At 39.3% G+C, this 17,907-nt stretch overlaps 1 protein-coding gene across 5 annotated transcripts in view; it reads left to right on the forward strand.

Moving 5' to 3' along the window:
• Positions 1–17,907, forward strand: part of KIF16B (kinesin family member 16B) — a 277,041-nt gene that overhangs the window by 132,263 nt on the left and 126,871 nt on the right. For all 5 annotated transcript variants that reach the window (XM_079784761.1, XM_079784762.1, XM_079784763.1 and 2 more), the window contains exons 13-15: positions 6,161–6,280; positions 7,122–7,173; positions 8,955–9,092. In XM_079784761.1, the coding sequence (XP_079640887.1) occupies positions 6,161–6,280; positions 7,122–7,173; positions 8,955–9,092 (310 nt within the window). The remainder of the gene's footprint in view (positions 1–6,160; positions 6,281–7,121; positions 7,174–8,954; positions 9,093–17,907) is intronic.

A 17,907-nucleotide genomic window follows, 5' to 3' on the forward strand; every position in this document is an offset into this window, starting at 1 on the left:
GGCCCAGTGATGCAGCTCCCTGGCATTCGGGTGTAAGGGCCGGAGGCACATGGTCTCAGACATGTCCAAACTCCAGTAGTGCTGCTCAAAACAGAAACAGATATGTATACAGTGTTGTCAGCCTCTATGTTTCATCATGTCTTAGAAGGATATTTTAGGACATATCTCTTGTAGTGAAGAAACACTTGGTTGAAATTCAAGTGTTTCTTCGCTACATATAATTATTCTTCACTACATATAATTTTTCTTCACTACATATAATTTTTCTAATATGAAATTCAGACAAAATCACATGCATTAAAAAATTAAAAAGCAGCTTTGCTAGAGGATGATTTTCTTTGTTACAAAAGTCTTCCTGCCTGCCCGACTTCCTCCTCCTTCCTCACACCCACCCTGGGCATATGCTCCATGCCCCGAATGTGGCGTTCTTCCTCCTGTTCTGGGGGCTGTAGTCACGTTTGCAGAAATTAGGTGCACTTTATACTGGGAGGCATCTGAACAAAAGTCCACTGTTCGTGAAACACATAATTCTCCATACACTATTCCATAAAGAGATTCTGATATTTAATTCTTGGCTATCCCCTCAACCCCCACCCTCAAATGCACTTAAAATCACTTACTCCCTACAGTGCCAAATAATCAGCAATTATTGAGTGACTGCTGTGAACCTGGTGCAGCTGTATTCACCTAACATAGTGTGAGGAAACCCAGTTTCTCGAGCTCTTACTCTAGTGGCACAGACACATTGCCAGTTTTCCCAGTGTTTCCCAAGCAAGATCTAGCTCTCCGGTAAGCTTCTCCAGAGGGAAAAATAGTTTGTTGTTGGTAAGTTTTTTGTATTGGTTTTCACTTTTTTTTTTCTTTCAGGAAAGCTGTTGAGTTTTGTCAGACACAGTGCTAGTTACAAAGAATGTGGTGGTGACTAAGGTGAATCCCTGCTGGATCTTATTATAAATGAATATAATGGTTACATGGGATGCTCACAGTGAGCCCAGCCCATGTGTGGCTGGCCTTCTTCCCGCCCATCTGGGCAGTCCTGCCTGCGGCTCACCTGAACCACTGGAATCTGCCAGAAGTGATGCTGCAGTTGTCCCAGCCCTGGACACGTGTTTTAAATTCAGTGGTTGAAGGAAAGCATACTGAACATATTGTTTGCAAATGTAATGAACATAATGTTTAAAATAAGCTGATTCTATGTTTTGACCCTCTTAGTCAGGCCATAGTTTCCTTTTAATGCAAATATTGGTTGCCAAAAGATTTGTTTCAATACAAAATATGTGCAGCTATACATATTTTATCACCTTCATTATTTGGGACCCAGTGTGCTTGGAGTTGGGGGAGGGATCATCAGCCCTACTATTTAAATATTCCATCTTATCAAAAAGGTGTTTCATAAATTATGTACACAGTAGATGCCACTCAATAAATATTTTATATGTGATAGATATTTTTGTCTGAAATCACTTTTTCACTTGAGCAATGATTTAAACCCTTGTTTTTAGTTTTATGAGGTGATACTTTTATAATATCTGTAGTGAATGCAGCTTGAATGCCTTAGAGCTTTAGGATAGCATTAATCATAAATTCATCTGCCCCTCCCACCCCCCCAATCCTGGGAAACTTTCTCTTAATTCAGGTTTTATCCATTCCATATATGGATGTATGTGTGAATGCATGCTGGTATGTGTTTGTGTGTGAGTGTGTTGGGAATTGATGGGAACAGGTAATACTTTTGACCTGATGGCTCCAAGTTATGATTTTCAAAGTCTCTGAGACTTATTTCAGGGAAGGAAAAAGATTGTTTTTCAGTGGTTAAAAAAAAAGAATATTAAATTAAACTGGGATGTAGTCCAAAACAATTTCTTTAGCGTGAGTGGGAGCTATTATATTTTTAAATATTGCCTTATTTTTTTGGGGGGGTGTTATTATACACTTTTATGCAGAAAGTACATATGTCTCTGGATTTATGAGAACAGTCACTCTTCTTTTCTCATGGACCTAGAGACCTGGAACAGTTTGTTACCTACCCTGCATGCCGTACTGTCACAGTTCTGAGCTACCAGACCTTCCAATGAGGACTTTGTTTTATGAAATGGAGCTATATGATTAAATTCTCCATTGTAATAGATACTTTTTAAAAAAAATCACATACTTTTAAATTTCTACATGGAATTCAACCATGGGAAGAAGGGAAAGCATGAATTCTACAATATCCCAGAGTAGGAGCAGGGGTTGCTTTATTTAGAGTGCTCATTTCAGCTAAGATTTGCAAGGGCCTTGGTGTAGCAAATCAAGATAACTACAGTTCTGACCTCAAAGCCTGAGGTCTGAGCCCGGGATGTGAGCCTAGCTGATAGGAGTAATTGAAGATCAGTGACACGCTTAATTTCATATATATATAATTGACTTTTTACAGAGAGGAAGGGAGAGGGATAGAGAGCTAGAAACATTGATGACAGAGAAACATTGATCAGCTGCCTCCTGCACACCCCCTATTGGGGATGTGCCCGCAACCATGGTAAATGCCCTTGACCAGAATCGAACCTGGGACCCTTCAGTCCGCAGGCCGATGCTCTATCCACTGAGCCAAACCGGTCAGCGTCAGAGCTTCATTTCCTTTTCTTGAATCTAAGTTATGCATTGGCCATTTTCTCTGCATCTATGTAATGGTTGTTAAATTAAATTGCTTTCTTTCAAGTGGTACTTTTTATGTTTTGTTTTTAACCATCTTTTTTTTTGCCACTTCATTCTGTTGCCCTCTTGCATGACGCCAGCTCTGCGTGTGCACCTTTGAGACTCAAATGCCTGCAGAAGGGGAGGCCTGAAGGACTTCTCTGTTTCCACCACCCTTCCCCAGAACCTTTTAGGAGCTGCCTTGTCTGCAAAGTTGTGAAGTCCTGATTCCTTCACCTAGAGAATGGCAGATTTTGCACATCATTTTTATATTTAAATGACATAAAATACATTTATCCATTCCAGGAATGTAGGGAGTGCCGATTATGTTTTAGGCATTGCTGGGTGCTGGCGTTCCAGAGCTGTGCCTTAGTTATGCTGTCTTATTGTTGAGGTAGGGGAGGGGAAGAGATTCACGAGGAGGGTCTCTGATCAGGAGCCTCAGTATGTAGCTTGGAACTTGCTCCCCTGTTGCTCCCTGTGTGCCTACAATCAGAACATAGTGTCATGATCATAGATGTGACTCATTTTGAACTCAGCACAGCCCAGCCCAGTCTCAAGGCTGGAATTTTTACCTTCAGTCTTCTGGAATTTGTCTGCTTTTCCTGAGACTTGCCAGAAGCCTGATTTTAGAGGTTTTTTTTTTTTTTTTTTATCTTGGGTCAGATGGGTCTGATGTTCAGACACCGGCCTGCCAATCTCTTCCCTTGAGGGGCTGCCATTGACCCTCCTCCCTGCATTTCTCTGAACTCACTCTAGTTTGAGTGGGAGCTATTAGAGTTTAAATATTAATTCATTTGACAAATGTTGATTGAGGAGCTACTATGAGCCAGACATGAAATTAGGCACTGGTTTATAGTATTTATGTAATGTACTTGTATATAATATTATATAGTGATAACTGCTAAGGAGAGAAATAGTTCAGGATAAGGGAGGTTGATGATTACTCTCTTGTGTGGGGCAATAGGGGAAGGTGGCTTTTGAGCAGAGACCTGAGGAAGTGAGGGCCTATATATGTATATAGGGAATTCTTCTAAACTAGGGCTGGTGTTTTCCCCTAGACATTTGCTAGTGTCTGGAGATATTTTTGGTTTCACAACCTCGGGGGAAAGAGAGTGTGTTACTGATATCTAGTGGGTATAGGCTAGGGATGCTACTAAACATTCTACAATACACAAAATATCTCCCTATAATGATGAATCATCTGGTCCAAAACGTCAATCGTGCTGAGCTAGAGAATCCCTGCTGTAGGAGAAGAGAAGGAATAGATAATGTGAGAAGACAACAGCAACTACAAAAGCAGAAGGAAAAATGGAAAAGCAATGACCAGGCCCTGAAGTGGGGTAAGGCTGGCAAGTTTGAGGACAGCAAGGAGCTGAGGGTACCTAGAGAGGCTTGAGCAAGGGGGAGAGTGGCAGGAGATGAGAGCAGGAGGTTAGCAAGGCATGTTATCATATAGTACTTTGTAGAAGGATACAAAGACTTTGGCTGTTATCTCAGTGAAATGGGAGGCCACATAAAGGATCTGAGCATAAGAATGGCCTGCCCTAATATCCCTCTGGCTGTCAAGTAGAGTATGAAACATGGCTGGGGCTTGAGTGGTAGTATCCTTGATCATTGCAGTGTGATACAGTTAAAAGATGTTATGGTTGGGGCCAGGGAAAAGAGTGGCACTGGTGTCTTGATGCTATCGGATTATAACTGAAATGTGGATTCTATTGACTGTCATAAGGAAAACCAAACTCATGAGACCAGTGCTGGTAAAAGGAAAGAGGTTTATTCAAGTGCCGGGATCTCAAGAAGATGAGGGACTTTCCCCAGTCCTCAAAAAACAATCTTAAGATCTCAGTGCAGGTGGAGGTTTTTTATAAGGAGGGAGAGGGAAAGCAGAACAAAAAGACCAGGGGAGGAGCTATGGACATGCAGGCAGTGTCCTTGCTGGTCCTGATATGATTCTCATGGTCAGTGTCCTTGAGTTGGTCATGTGTTTTTATTTTTAATTAATGAATTCCTGTGTCTGGGCAGTCAGCATTAGCCAGGGCCTTAAAGGTCAGGCTGCTCCTTAGGTTCACACAGGAAATGAACTGCTGGATTGTGAAGTCTACTAAAAAAAACACACAAAACAAACAAACAAACAAAAAAAAAAACTTTTAACATGTAAGCTCTAGTTTTGAGAGAAAAATTAGGTTAGAGTAACAAGCTTGGTTTAGGATTTACTAAGATTAATATGGGTAGCTTTATATAAGTATAGCATATTCATTCCACATTACATTATTGGGGGCATATTTTGATGGCAGAGTCAATACTAAGTATGTAGTGTTAAGAGAAAGAAAGGAACAAAATAGAGCCATGATTTTGGGTCCAAGTAACTGTAAGGAAGGTTGGCATTCACTGAGAAGGGATAATGTGCAGGTTTGGGAGGCAGGAGGAAACAAGGGTAGGTTTTTATTTATTTTAAAAATCTTTATTGTTGAAAGTATTACATATGTCCCCCCTTTTTTTCCCATTGACCCCACCCAAGAAGGGTGGGTTTTTTAATGCATTAAGTCTGAGTTGCCTATTTGGTATCCTCACAGGTATATTGAAGTAGGCAGGTCTGTTGCATGAGAGGTCTGCCAAGAGATTTAGATGTGAGAGTCATTAGCATGTAGATTGCAGGTAAAGTCAAGAGACAAGAAGAGATCACCAAGGGATGACCATAGATATTATACATCCAAGGATGAAAGACTCCATGGAATGGGTTTAGTGGAGAGCAGGAGGGGAGGAATTGAAGAACTAAGTGTAGGGATCTCTTTGTAGGTGATTTTTTTCTAAAGGGCAAGAGAGAAATTGGTGACAGCTGGGCAGAGATACAGGGCCAAGGAAAGTGATGGTGGTGGTGGTGGTGGATGGTGGGAGATCCATCACAGATTTGTGAGTATGTAGGAATGATCCATAGATAGGAGAAGATGATGCAGAAGACAGAGGTGTGTGTGGTGCCGGGGCAACTAATTGCACAGGAAAGGCCTCATCTTAGGAACATACACAGGTTATCCATAGTAACTGGAGAGAAGAGCCAGAAAATTAGGAAACATTTAGATATTCGATGAAATAAAGGTTTTAAAGAGGGAGAAAGATTCCTTTGTAGTCGGGTAGTTGTAGAACCTTTCCTAAAGAAGGCAAGATTTCAAAGAGGTTGTATAAATTAGGCAATAAGTTTAATTCATTTTAATTGAGCTTTTATGTTTCAAGTTTACTTTGCCTGTCATATGCCAGGAATGCAAGATAATGTTTAAGGTCCATTTTTCTTACAGTGTTTTTGATGAGAAATAAAAAATTTTAACACTCTAGAGCAGTGCTGGTCAACCAGTGGTCCGCGGACCACTAGTGGTCCAGGAGGTCCGAAAGGTTGGCGACCGCTGCTCTAGAGAACACCTAAAAAAAAAAAAAGAAAACTAAAAAGATGTTCTCTTTCCTCAACAATGTTTTATTTCACTTCTAATTTCAGGAACAAACTCTAGCCCTTAGGAAAGAAGGTATTGGAGTTGTTTTGGATTCCGAACTGCCCCATTTGATTGGCATTGATGATGACCTTCTGAGTACTGGAATTATCTTATATCACTTGAAGGTAAAACTGCCTGAGTGGAACATTCTAATTTTGTTTTCCCATTTTCCTTTATACACCAGCAAGGTTTGTTATAATACTCTGTGTCCCTGAACACAGCTATTACATTAAAGAATATGCAACAAATCCTTGAGTCCTTTTGGGGATTTCCCATAGTTCCTTGGGGTTCTGTGGTAGTAGAAGTTCCCATTTTTATGGAGTTCTAAAGCTAAATGTGTAGAATTAGCAAAGACAGGTAAGGAACAAAAAGGCATAGAAACTAGGGAAGAAAAGTCACAAGTATTTGGAACCGGGATTGGCTATATGTTTTCTGGGCCATCATTTTAATTTTAAAGGTGTGTCTCCTGACTACATTATTGGACCTGGTCCTGAACAGGCTATCCATGTCAAGAGAGCAGAATTTCCACATCCGTGTTAGTGGTTGCCTCTGTACCCTTGACTTTTCTAACCTCTCTCTGATCCTTGGCTTTAAATGAAAATGGTATTGCGTTGTGCTTTGTGGGCTCCCATAAACTTTTAGACATAAAGAAACCCTCTTCACTGGAGGAGAAACTCTCCAGCAAGGATCAGCAACATCACTGAGATGACTGTCCTGGGCAGATTATGATACAGGCCAAGATAGGAGCCTACCCACTGTTGGACAGTAAGCCCCAGGAGTTCTACTGTCATCTTCCTGACAACCTTCAGAGCATGGTTTCAGAGCCTCAGTGAACTCTCATAGCTCTGAGGCTGTGGCCTTCCCCGGGACATTGCTTATCAGGTCATTAGGGTTTAAATGAAAAATGAAGAAACAGACGGCTTCTCATGTCCTTACTAATAAATTTTACTTGTCTCTTCTTCCCAGGAAGGTCAGACTTATGTTGGTAGAGAAGATGCTTCAACAGAACAAGATATTGGTAAGAATCTTCATCAATTTTCTTTTACCAGTGAGTTTTCTTTTTTAATCCTCAGCCAAGGATTTAAAAAAAAATAGATTTGAAACATCGATGTGAGCAAGAAACATTAATCGGTTGCCTTCTGTATATACCCTGACCAGGGATTGAACTTTTGGTGCATGGGATGCAGCTCCAACCAATTGAACCACCCAGCCAGGGTGCTAATGATTTTAAAAATCATTTAATGGAGAACTTTCTTTTGAATGACAGACATGAAGTAATTATAAAAGGGAATCTTTTAAAAATTTGATATAGATCAGTATGTGTATTTCTATAATGTGGAATTCAAATTAATAAAACAGAAGAATTAATTTAGTGAATAAAATGAAACTATGAATTCTTCCCCCTCACCCTCCATGTATTCTATACTTTGTCATAGCTTTCAAGAGTATAGTTATTTAAATCACTCTACTCTTGTCACAGTGGGATACTGATTGATGGAAATGTGTCAACAGGCACAGGTAAAGGATATAAAGCCCCTTACTGGGAAGGATATAGACATGTACCTGCACAAAGATGATAATGGGAAGTAGAATACACACACATGCAGCATACACACATATGGAGGCACGGCTCCCTGGGTTTCCTTGTGATGCTGCGGACGTGCCAGGCTTTACAAGCGTAACTTTGGGAAATCATGTCAGTGATGGTGGTGTGTATATGTGTGTGTGGCCAGGTGGGGTCGGCAGGAAAGAATTGTATCTTCGCAGCTGTTTTTAGAATTGCTGGCAATGAACTTGGTTTTCTACCAGTGTAAGTTGTTAATCAAGCCAACCCTAGAAATTCCTACGTGTATTTACTGTTTGCTGTGAAACTGAGAGAGCAGAAAACCAATTCCCAGAAGTCCTTAGGATCAATAGTTTTTGAGTAGAACTAGGCATCAGGCCTCTTCTTCCAATCGTTAAATGATGTGTTTGACCTTTGAGGTTGTTTTACATGATGGTGAGTGGTAAGAACAACACGTGTTTTCTGTGAGCAGAGAAGTGCAATTCTGTGGAGAACAATGGGAGATACTTCGCCTGTCCTGAGCGGCTGGTGAAGTTCTGTGCCTAAAATCATGTAGGGTTATTTGACAGGCATTCACATCCATGCCTGGCCATTCATTAAACAAGAATAACTCAGGATGGCCATGTGTGATTAGGGAAAGCGTAGCTGCCACATGCTCTGCGATGAGAGGTCTGTGAGGTCAAGTTCTCTCAGGGTTGTCACAGGCTGTGGCAGTGTGCATCCCAGTACAGCTTCTGGAGACTTCCTGGGGCCTCCCAAGATCCGTGTCATGCCAACTTCATCTTTGATTTCTGCTCCTGGAACATGGGATCTGTAATAATAGGGAGGTCACAATAAGTTCTTGAGCATTGGAGCCCCTGTGTTCCCTCCATTTTACTGTGAACTTTGGTTGACAAACGAAATAAATTTATTCAGCATCAAACAGAGTGGCTCAAAGGTGTTCTGTTAAGACAAGTTACTCAATTATCTTTTTTCTGAAGATGAAGTAAATAAACATCCCAGAATGTATTTCTTATACAGGTGATATTCAGACCCTTTAAGGTAACATTAAAGGGATACCTTCAGTTCTATCAGTTCATGCCATGAACTGAAATTCAGCTTCCTCACTAAACATAAATGTTCACTTCACAGTATTTACATAAAAAAGAAAACACATTCAATATGGCAAAATTAATAAAGTTTGAGAATCATTGTTCTAGATACCAAAGAAGCATTTCTCTGTTTTTCCAACTTAGTTCTTCACGGTCTGGATTTGGAGAGTGAGCACTGTATCTTTGAAAATGCCGGGGGGACCGTGACGCTGATACCCCTAAGTGGGTCTCAGTGCTCTGTGAATGGTGTGCAGATCATGGAGGCCACACACCTAAATCAAGGTATTTGGGTTTGGGTTTTCAGAGTTTTTTATATATATGTTTACTAGAAAACAAGATGGCTCTGTAAGGGGGGAACGTGTGCATCTTAGAATTATTTACTGATGATAAGAGTATAAAGAGTGAAGACTGCTTCATTATGCTGTTTTTCTCTCATTTTGTCGAAGGATTTATTTATAGTACCATTGTCTTATTGAATTAAACAGGAACATGTATGTAGTTGTCTTAGAAGTTACTGCTGTAATGGAAATATGACTTTAACAGATTGTTTTAAGTTAAAAATTACCTTAACACAATGGCTTCTTTTAATAATTTTATTACTTTATTTATATTTTTAAATGAAAAATTATAATTATAACATAAAGGATCGGGTATCATATCTTTTTTCCTTTTGAAATAATTTCAAGTATTATAGAAAAATTTTGAGACTAGTACAAATAACTTTTTATTTTAGAAGCACTTGAAAATAAATTGCTAACAAGCTGCCCCATCACCCCTGAACACTCAGTGCGTATCTCCTTTAAACAATGGCATCTTATATGTAACAACAATCCAACCATTCAAAGGAAGCTGACACTGAGATATTTCTACCATCTGGTTCTCAGCCCTCCTCTGCCATCTGTCCCACCGATGTCCATTATGGGCCCACTATTCAGTCCTGCATCCTGTTACATTTGGCTGCCATGTCTCTCTAGTCTCTTTGTTCCGGAAGATATCCTTTGTCTTTTCTTGACTTTTATGACTTCGACAATTTTAAAAAACTACACGTCAGATATGTTACAGAATGTTCCACCACATAAATGTAATATTTATCTGATGCTTCCTCATGACTAATATCATACATTTTGACAGAAATATTGGAGAAATGATGCTGTATTTTTATTGCATCCCATTACAGGGTATCTGTTGCCATTCCTGTTAGCATTTGATTAAAGTGGAGCTTGCTAGGCTTCTTCAATGTGAAGTTTCTCTCTCTCTCTCTCTCTCTCTCTCTCTCTCTCTCTCTCTCTCTCTTCTCTCTCTCTCTCTCTTTCATTTTTGATACAAAACTGAAAACAACAAATGAAACAAACAAAGAGAAACTCATAGTCACAGACAACAGTATGTTGACTACCAGCAGAAAAGGGAGGTTGGGGGGAGGTAGTAAAAAGGGTCAAATATATGATGATGGAAAGAGATTTGACTTTGAGAGTAAACATACAATGCAATATGTAGATGCTGTATTATAGAATTGTACACATTAAGTTACTCTTTTCTCTTTTATTAATAAGGATATTGGGAAGGTACTTTGAGATCATAAATGTTTCATTCTTATACTTTCACCCTCTGGTTTTAGAATCCATTGAGTTTTCCTTTTTGTCTGATTTAATTTTGATTCTAATGGTTGCTGAATGGTCATTTTCCTTCTTCTACATTTATTCTCTTTTTAATGTAAAACATTTATTTTTATAAATAAAAAAACCCCTATTTTTAAAAAAGTTGGCTTTTTACTTTAAGAAAGAACTCTCTCTTTTGCCATTTATTTATTCATGTATTAATTTAAATCCACAGGGGCATATGGCTTGTTATTTTATTTGGTAGGTTTTGGTTTATTTCTGTCATTATGTACTTTAAAACTCAAATTGTCCCAGTTTTGGCAAAGGGGAGTTCCTTTTAAGCTAGTTTCTCTTTCGTTTTGGCTTGTCCCATTGTGAACACGTCTCAGGTTCATCTTATATTTTCCTGGAATCAGTGAATTCTCCAAGGATCCTGGCTTTTTTTTTAGTGGAGAATAGGATTTAGAAACCAAGATCTGGGCATTAGGTCCTGTCAATTAACAGAGTTAAGGAAAGTGTGTGTGTGTGTGTGTGTGTGTGTGTGTGTGTGTACATTTACAACTACATTTCTATTTATATTGGTATGTTGAAATACTTTTTACTATATCAGTAACCAGTAATTCACACCAACACCTCTAATTTCAACCCAATACCTTAGAGTTTATTCTAGTTTTCTCCTTTTTGTTATTTGTAGCTCCCTTTCTTACAGTGACAAACCTGCCTCCCATTATGCAACCATTACTCTGTCTCTACTTCCTCCTCTTCATGCATGGTCCCTCCTCTTCCTGCTGAGGCTTTGACACCCATGTTGGCATACTCACCCTTGTCTTAGTGCAGAAATCTTCCTCACCCCATGCCACATGCCTATCATTTTCATGCTGATGCCCACTTTGCTCAGCCCTGCCTAATGGCTTTTGGACTGACTTACACGAGAGGAAAAGAAAGACACTGATATTATATGTTAAGCCCTTTTTTGTATATTATATACTAGAGGCCCGATGCACAAAATTCGTGTAAGAGTAAGCCTTCGCAGCTGTGGCAGCTGAGGGGGCTGCCTGGATCCTCCCTCACAGCTGGGGGCAGCTGCCTGGATCCCTCCCTTGCAGCCACGGCGGCTCCCTCTATCCCGTGGCTGCAGCCCCGGCTTCCAGAAGGACATTTGGTCTAATTAGCATATTACACTTTTATTATTATAGATAGTGTTTATAATTATAGTTTTTTATGGTTATATACCTGTTGTGACAAAAGATTTGGACAGATGGGGTCTGGAAAGCATGTAGTTTATTGGTGTTAGCCAAATCATAAACAGAAAGCAGTTGCAAGGAGTTATCTCAGAAACAAAGGACACATACCATGGACCAGGACAATCATTCTTTTATAAGAGGTACATGGAGTCCATCAAAGACATTCTAAAAGCAACTGATGGAGTACTCACCTATGTACCCATCTCCACATCTTCCACCCATCCATCGATCTCTTCATCTGTATTTTACTCTTAGTAGTTTTTAGTCTTAAAGTAAGTTGAGCTTGGGAAACATCTCGAGTGCCCTGGTGCTGGCCAGGAAGGTCAGAGGTCAGCATAGTAGGTGAACAACCCAAACCCAGGACACAGTGAGAACCCAGTGATCATTATCAAAGCACTGTTTCCTGCTTTCTTGCAACCTGTCCAAGGGCCCTGGCCATATGGGTTGGAGAGACTGGTTCTTGTATTAGTCATGGTGAGAGGCTGTTTCTGCTGTGAGCCCATAGAGTTACCATAATTGGCTGGTAGACAAGCAGTCACCATATAGGGCTCTTTTGTAGCAGCCCTGCTTGGGAACACAGACCCTAGTGCAGAAAACATGGGTAATTGGAGGGTACACAGTTGACAGATGGCCCCACCAGTGAATTATGTAACTAGATTGAGATGCCAGCCAGACCACATGTCTGTTGTCTGAGGACCTCAGGTGGAGATTCTGCTGCTGTTCCTCTAGGCACTAAGGGTGATACAGGGGTCATGACGAGAGATTGGAGATGTGTTTATTTGTCCAGTAGAGATTACTATACTGGCTTCATGTCCCTCAGGTCAGAGGGAGGGGATGTTGTTATGATGGCTGTGTTTATTGTTACAGGGTTTTACAAGAGGTTGTGCTGGTTTTTAATATCATTGTTAACACATGAGCAGAACAGTTTCACTATTGCCTACCAGAATTATGGGAAATAAATCATATTTTTTTCCCAGATTAACTTGAATGGGTGTTCCATGTAACCTTATATCTCTTTATAACCACTTTTTCATTTTGATTTAGCTATTTTCTCAATAGTATGGTTTCTATTTAAATATAACTTTGTTATTCTTTAAATCTACTTTCTATTTGCTTTACTTGACTGTTTTCTTTGGGATTTCTTTGATAATTTAAAAAGCTGCTATGGAACTAGTAAACATTTTATTCTTTTTTCTGTTATTATCCATGATTTAATTATGTTTTCAAGGATTTCATTTTGAAATGTTTCATTATTTAATGCATCTGGGATTCACTGATATTTAGCGTATAGATCTAATTGAATTTCCCCGACATTGGTATACCGTCCTATATAATAAAAGCCTAATATGCTAAGTGTCCGGTCATCTGATCATCCATTCCGCCAATCAAAGTGTAATATGTTAATGATATGTAAGGCCACTCAACCACTTCCTATGATGTGCACTGACCACCAGGGGACAGATGCTCCAACCAGTAGGTTACCTTGCTGGTTTGGTTCAGCCGATCGGGACTGAGCGAGACAGGCCAAACATGCCATGAAGCCCTCCTGCAATCTCTCCCCGGCTGACCAACCTCCCATGTTCCTTCCTGGCCCCGATTGTGCACCGGTGGTGTCCCTCAGCCTGGCCTGCACCCTCTCGCAATCTGGGACCCCTTGGGGGAAGTCGGAGAGCCTGTTTCAGCCCAATCCAGCAGGCCAGGTCGAGGGAACCTACTGGTGCATGAATTCATGCACCAGGCCTCTAGTTTATTATAATCCTTCCCCACCCTACACCCACCTCCCTTTTGAATAAACTTTTTACCAAAAATGAGAACACATACAGTATATATATCTACTTCTTGGCTTTCCACTTTGTTCTAGCTCTCTGTATTTCTACTTTTGTATCACACAATTTTAATGCTTGTTGTGTAGTAATATGCTTTATTTTCTGTTCTCATCTGAGTGGCATTTTTGCTATTCATGTCTATCAATTTTTCAAAGAAGTTTTAGAATTATTTTATTCTCAAATACCCTTTGAGAAATTAGATTTGTTTTCATTTAAAAAAAATGTATTTCCAACTAGGGACTTCTACTTATTCAATTAGATCTGGAAAACATAATTAAATCATGGCTACATAACTGGTAAAAGAATAAAAGAATTTAAATTTATATTTTTAAATTTTCATCTACCTCCAATAAAACTGAAGGCTTTTAATATATATACTTGATGGACTGTGTTTATTCATGTATACACAATTCTGTACAAAGTGATATACATTAACTGCCCCAAAACAGGGAGAACAAAAAACAACTCTTCATTCTATAATAATGTTTTCATTATAGTGTGTTGTAGGTATTTTTTATTTGTTTGTTTTCAAGTACAACAGGCTCTTAATATCAATTTTAAACCATATGGGGAAAGTGGGGCCCAAAGAATTCAGTACCTGGACTCTAGGATTTCTAAGTCTTGCATTGTTTTTGTTTTGTTTTGTTTTGTTTTGTTTTGTTTTTCAGATAGCCAGAATGAAGTCTGGTGTTTGTGGAAGTTAGAGAAGGAATTATAGTTGAGATTAATGTGGGGGCATTCTTTAGTAGAAGCAGTCTTAAATCACAAATAGCCCGCAAACTTCAGCATTGGCTATCTCAGTATCACTATTAATAAAATTGACATTAAAATGCTGTTCCAAAATATTAGAACAGTGAAATATGCAAGATGACTTTATGTTTCAAGGCATTACACGAGAGAAGAATGTAACAATAAGACTTTTTAATACCATACTTTTAAGACTCAAATTGAAAGATTCCATCAAGAGAAAAATATGTACAGTCCTTCAGAAATTAAAGGTTAGAATTCTCAACTTTCTTGATTTTTTAAGTTGTTTTTTAAAATATGTTTTTATTGACTTTAGAGAGATAGGAAAGGAGAGGTAGAGAGAGAAACAATGATGTGAGAGAGAAATATTGTCCAGGAATCTAACCAGCAACCTTTTTGTGCCTGGGATGAAGCTCAATCAACTGAGCCACAGTGGTTAGAGCTAACCTTTTTGATTTTTGAGCCTTATTAAAATGAGAACTGGAACATGTTTTTAAAACACAAACTATATGATACATTGTTTGTGGTACAAATTACAAGGTAGGGCAAAAGTAGGTTTACATTTGTATGTGAAACACAGAGCTTATTCTGCTATTATTATTTATTAAGTATTTATTATTTTCTATATGAAAACCTATAAACCTATTTTTGCCACACCCTATATGTAGTAAAAAAAAAAAAAAAAATGTGAATGAGTCCCGGCCAAGAGGCTCAGTTGATTGGAGCATTGTCTTGTATACCAAAAAGGTTAGTGGTTCCATCTCTTGTTGGGATGCAGATGGATGGGAGGCAACCAATCCATGGTTCTCTCTCACGCCCTTCCTCTCTCTCTAAAATCAATAAACATATCCTATGGTTAGAATTAAAAAAACACACACAAAAAACTATGTGAATGGGACTAGCACATGTGTACTTCTATTGACCTTGAGAATGTTAAGTGCCTGTTAAGGACTCCTGGTAGCTAACTGGGCAAAAATTTGTAAACAGAGTATAGTAGTCATTGCTAAAGAGGAGCTGCTCATGCTCTCTGTGCTTCAGGGAAAAGCTGCACTGAGTTGCCAAGCCTCCTGCATTGTGCTGCTGCTGTTTGAATTGAGGGTCATAAATCAACCAATGGGCTAAAGACTTGCCCTGGCCAGTTGGGGCTGCAATGCTATATACTTATTTGCATCTTCAACCAATCAGTGGCTCCATTTGGATCAGTCAGCTATTTGAACCAGCCAATCAGTGAAGATTTGAATCCTCATTTGCTTGAGAGTGGCCCAATCAGGGACTGGGGGTGGGAACTCTTCTCTACTTAGAAGCCAGCTTCACCTGTGCCTCAATGAAGCACACTTTCAGTTTCCATTGAATACGCTTATCCCTGGTTGGAGCTGCAACACCTGAGCTGAGCTGCAACTATGGCGCTGAGCTCTCACTGGAGCAGAATGGTGACACTTCTCATCTGGACCACCTTGCTGGAGCTGTTCTACATACTGTTTCACGACTTAGCTATCTCATAGCTGTGCTGTTCCACAGCCAGGTCGTGTCACAATTGAGCTGTTTTAACTGAATAAGGTCTTTCCCCACCACTGCACCCCAGCCCAGGGACTTTTGTTGGTGTTGAATTGGTGACAGTGGCCTTCCATTGACACTTCAGTATAGTGTTATCTTCTGTAGAAGAAGGGAAGTTTTTTTATTAAACAGGTCTACAAAAGAATTTTCAACTGTAACTGTAAGGTTTAAAGAAAAAAAGACTCAAGCAAAAATAAAGTATATTTACTTCATTAAGACAATAATAATTGGGAAACAGGATTAAACAAAGAACTTTATTTTTACTCCAAAAACTACCTTGACTTTTACCCATGAAGCGGTTTAAGTAAAGGTATCAAGAATAGAAATGCAGATGGGTGTTCATCTAGGTCACATGATCTAACCCCATTAATTCCACATTTGACTGGATTCCTGATTAACCCTGCACTGCCAGCAACTTCCTATCTCTTTACTACCAGCTTCCAGTTTATTGCTGATATTTGGTATTTAAATGTCTCTTTTCATTAATAAATTATGATTAATTTTAAATGTGTTAGTTAGGCTGTCCTATCACAGAGCACATGTAATTACCACTTCTTTATCTAAGTCACTTAAGATGCTTGTGAACGACAACTAACTAATAGGTGATTTAGCTGATTGTCATCATTGGGGGGAAATTTTTACCTGTATCAGTTAACAGCCCTCCTTCTTTTGGGTTGCATAAATAGTACTTCCCTGCCTTAAATTACAGGAATGTTTTTATCTGGTAAGGGCACTAAATTGAAAAGCATTTGCTAATGCTGTGAGAATTCAATATGACCACCAATATTACATGTTGCCTAAAGCCTTGTGTATGAAGCTTTTCTCCCCTTTTATGAGTTCTTCCAAAAACGATGTGTGGGGTATGTAGCACTGAATCTAACCATGCTCTTTAATTGACATGTTCTCTGACACTTAGTTTTCCTCACTCCCATGATTCGGTAGATGGTTCCACAGTATGATTTCATTGTAGAATTCCATAGAAAGAGGAGACAGTTGCTGGAGAAGTAAATGTGCATTTGACCATGGTGTGCAGTACATAGGCTTGAGTTTGTTTTTGGTAGTCTCAGAACTTAGATTTTTCTTTTTTCTTTTTTACTAGTATACTTAATATGAAATGATATAAAATCAATTCAGTTATAATTAAGAAAGTAATTTAGCGTTTGCTCTACAATTGCCATGAAGTATTATCTCTTATTTTGATTGATTTTTCTTTTTACTATAAGTTACTTTAGCGCTGATAGTTGTTAAATGTAATTAATTTTCTGTTCATATCAATGGACTCCTTTGGTTTTCTTGCCGGTTTCTCAGAACCATAGAATGATCATCTCTTCTTTTAGAAGTGCTGCAGAAACTACATCTGGGGAGTTTACACTTAGGTGCATTTGAATGTGTTATGCCTGAGTGCCAAAATACATTTGCCTCTATTCAGGCGCTCAGAAAGAGGGATCAGGGATTGTCTGGGGAGTGGAGCTGATGAGCCTTTGATAAAATTTTCATTTGCTGGAGTTCTGGTGTGAGTTGGTCAGAAGCAAATTAAAAAGGAATTTTAGTGGAACTACAAAGGGAAATAGATCTTCCAGAAGTTTAGCCAGGACATCGAGGGAACAGAAGAGGCCTGTTACACACTACATAAAATCCAGCAGATATCAGTGTTAACCCCCCCACTGGACTCACCTGCACTTGCTCATAAGCACTTTAGATTTCTTCCTTAAATTTGTGACCTGACAATCTGCCTTGCACATGGATGGTTCAGCAGATACTGTTCAATGTCAAAGCCTAAACTGTTCTTAAGGACTATTTCCAAAGTCAGTGGTTCTTAAAGTGTGTCCCCACTCAACAACATCAGCCTTAACTTGAAGCTTTTTGAAATGCCCATCTTAGACCTGCTGAGTCAGAAAATATAGGGATAGGGCCCAGCGATCTATTTCTTTTTTACAAGTGATTTTTTACAAACTTGACATGAAATGTGCAAAAGAAATCGATAGTGATATCGATAATTATTATCACTATTAGAGGCCCGATGCACGAAGATTCGTGCAAGAATGGGCCTTCCTTTCTCTGGCTGCTGGCACCGCTTTCGCTCCGGCTCAGAGCCACCTTTCCGCCTTCCCACACTGCCCAGAGGCACGGA

This window comes from Cnephaeus nilssonii (assembly GCF_951640355.1).
Source record: "Cnephaeus nilssonii genome assembly, chromosome: 11".
NCBI classification, from domain to species: domain Eukaryota; kingdom Metazoa; phylum Chordata; class Mammalia; order Chiroptera; family Vespertilionidae; genus Cnephaeus; species Cnephaeus nilssonii.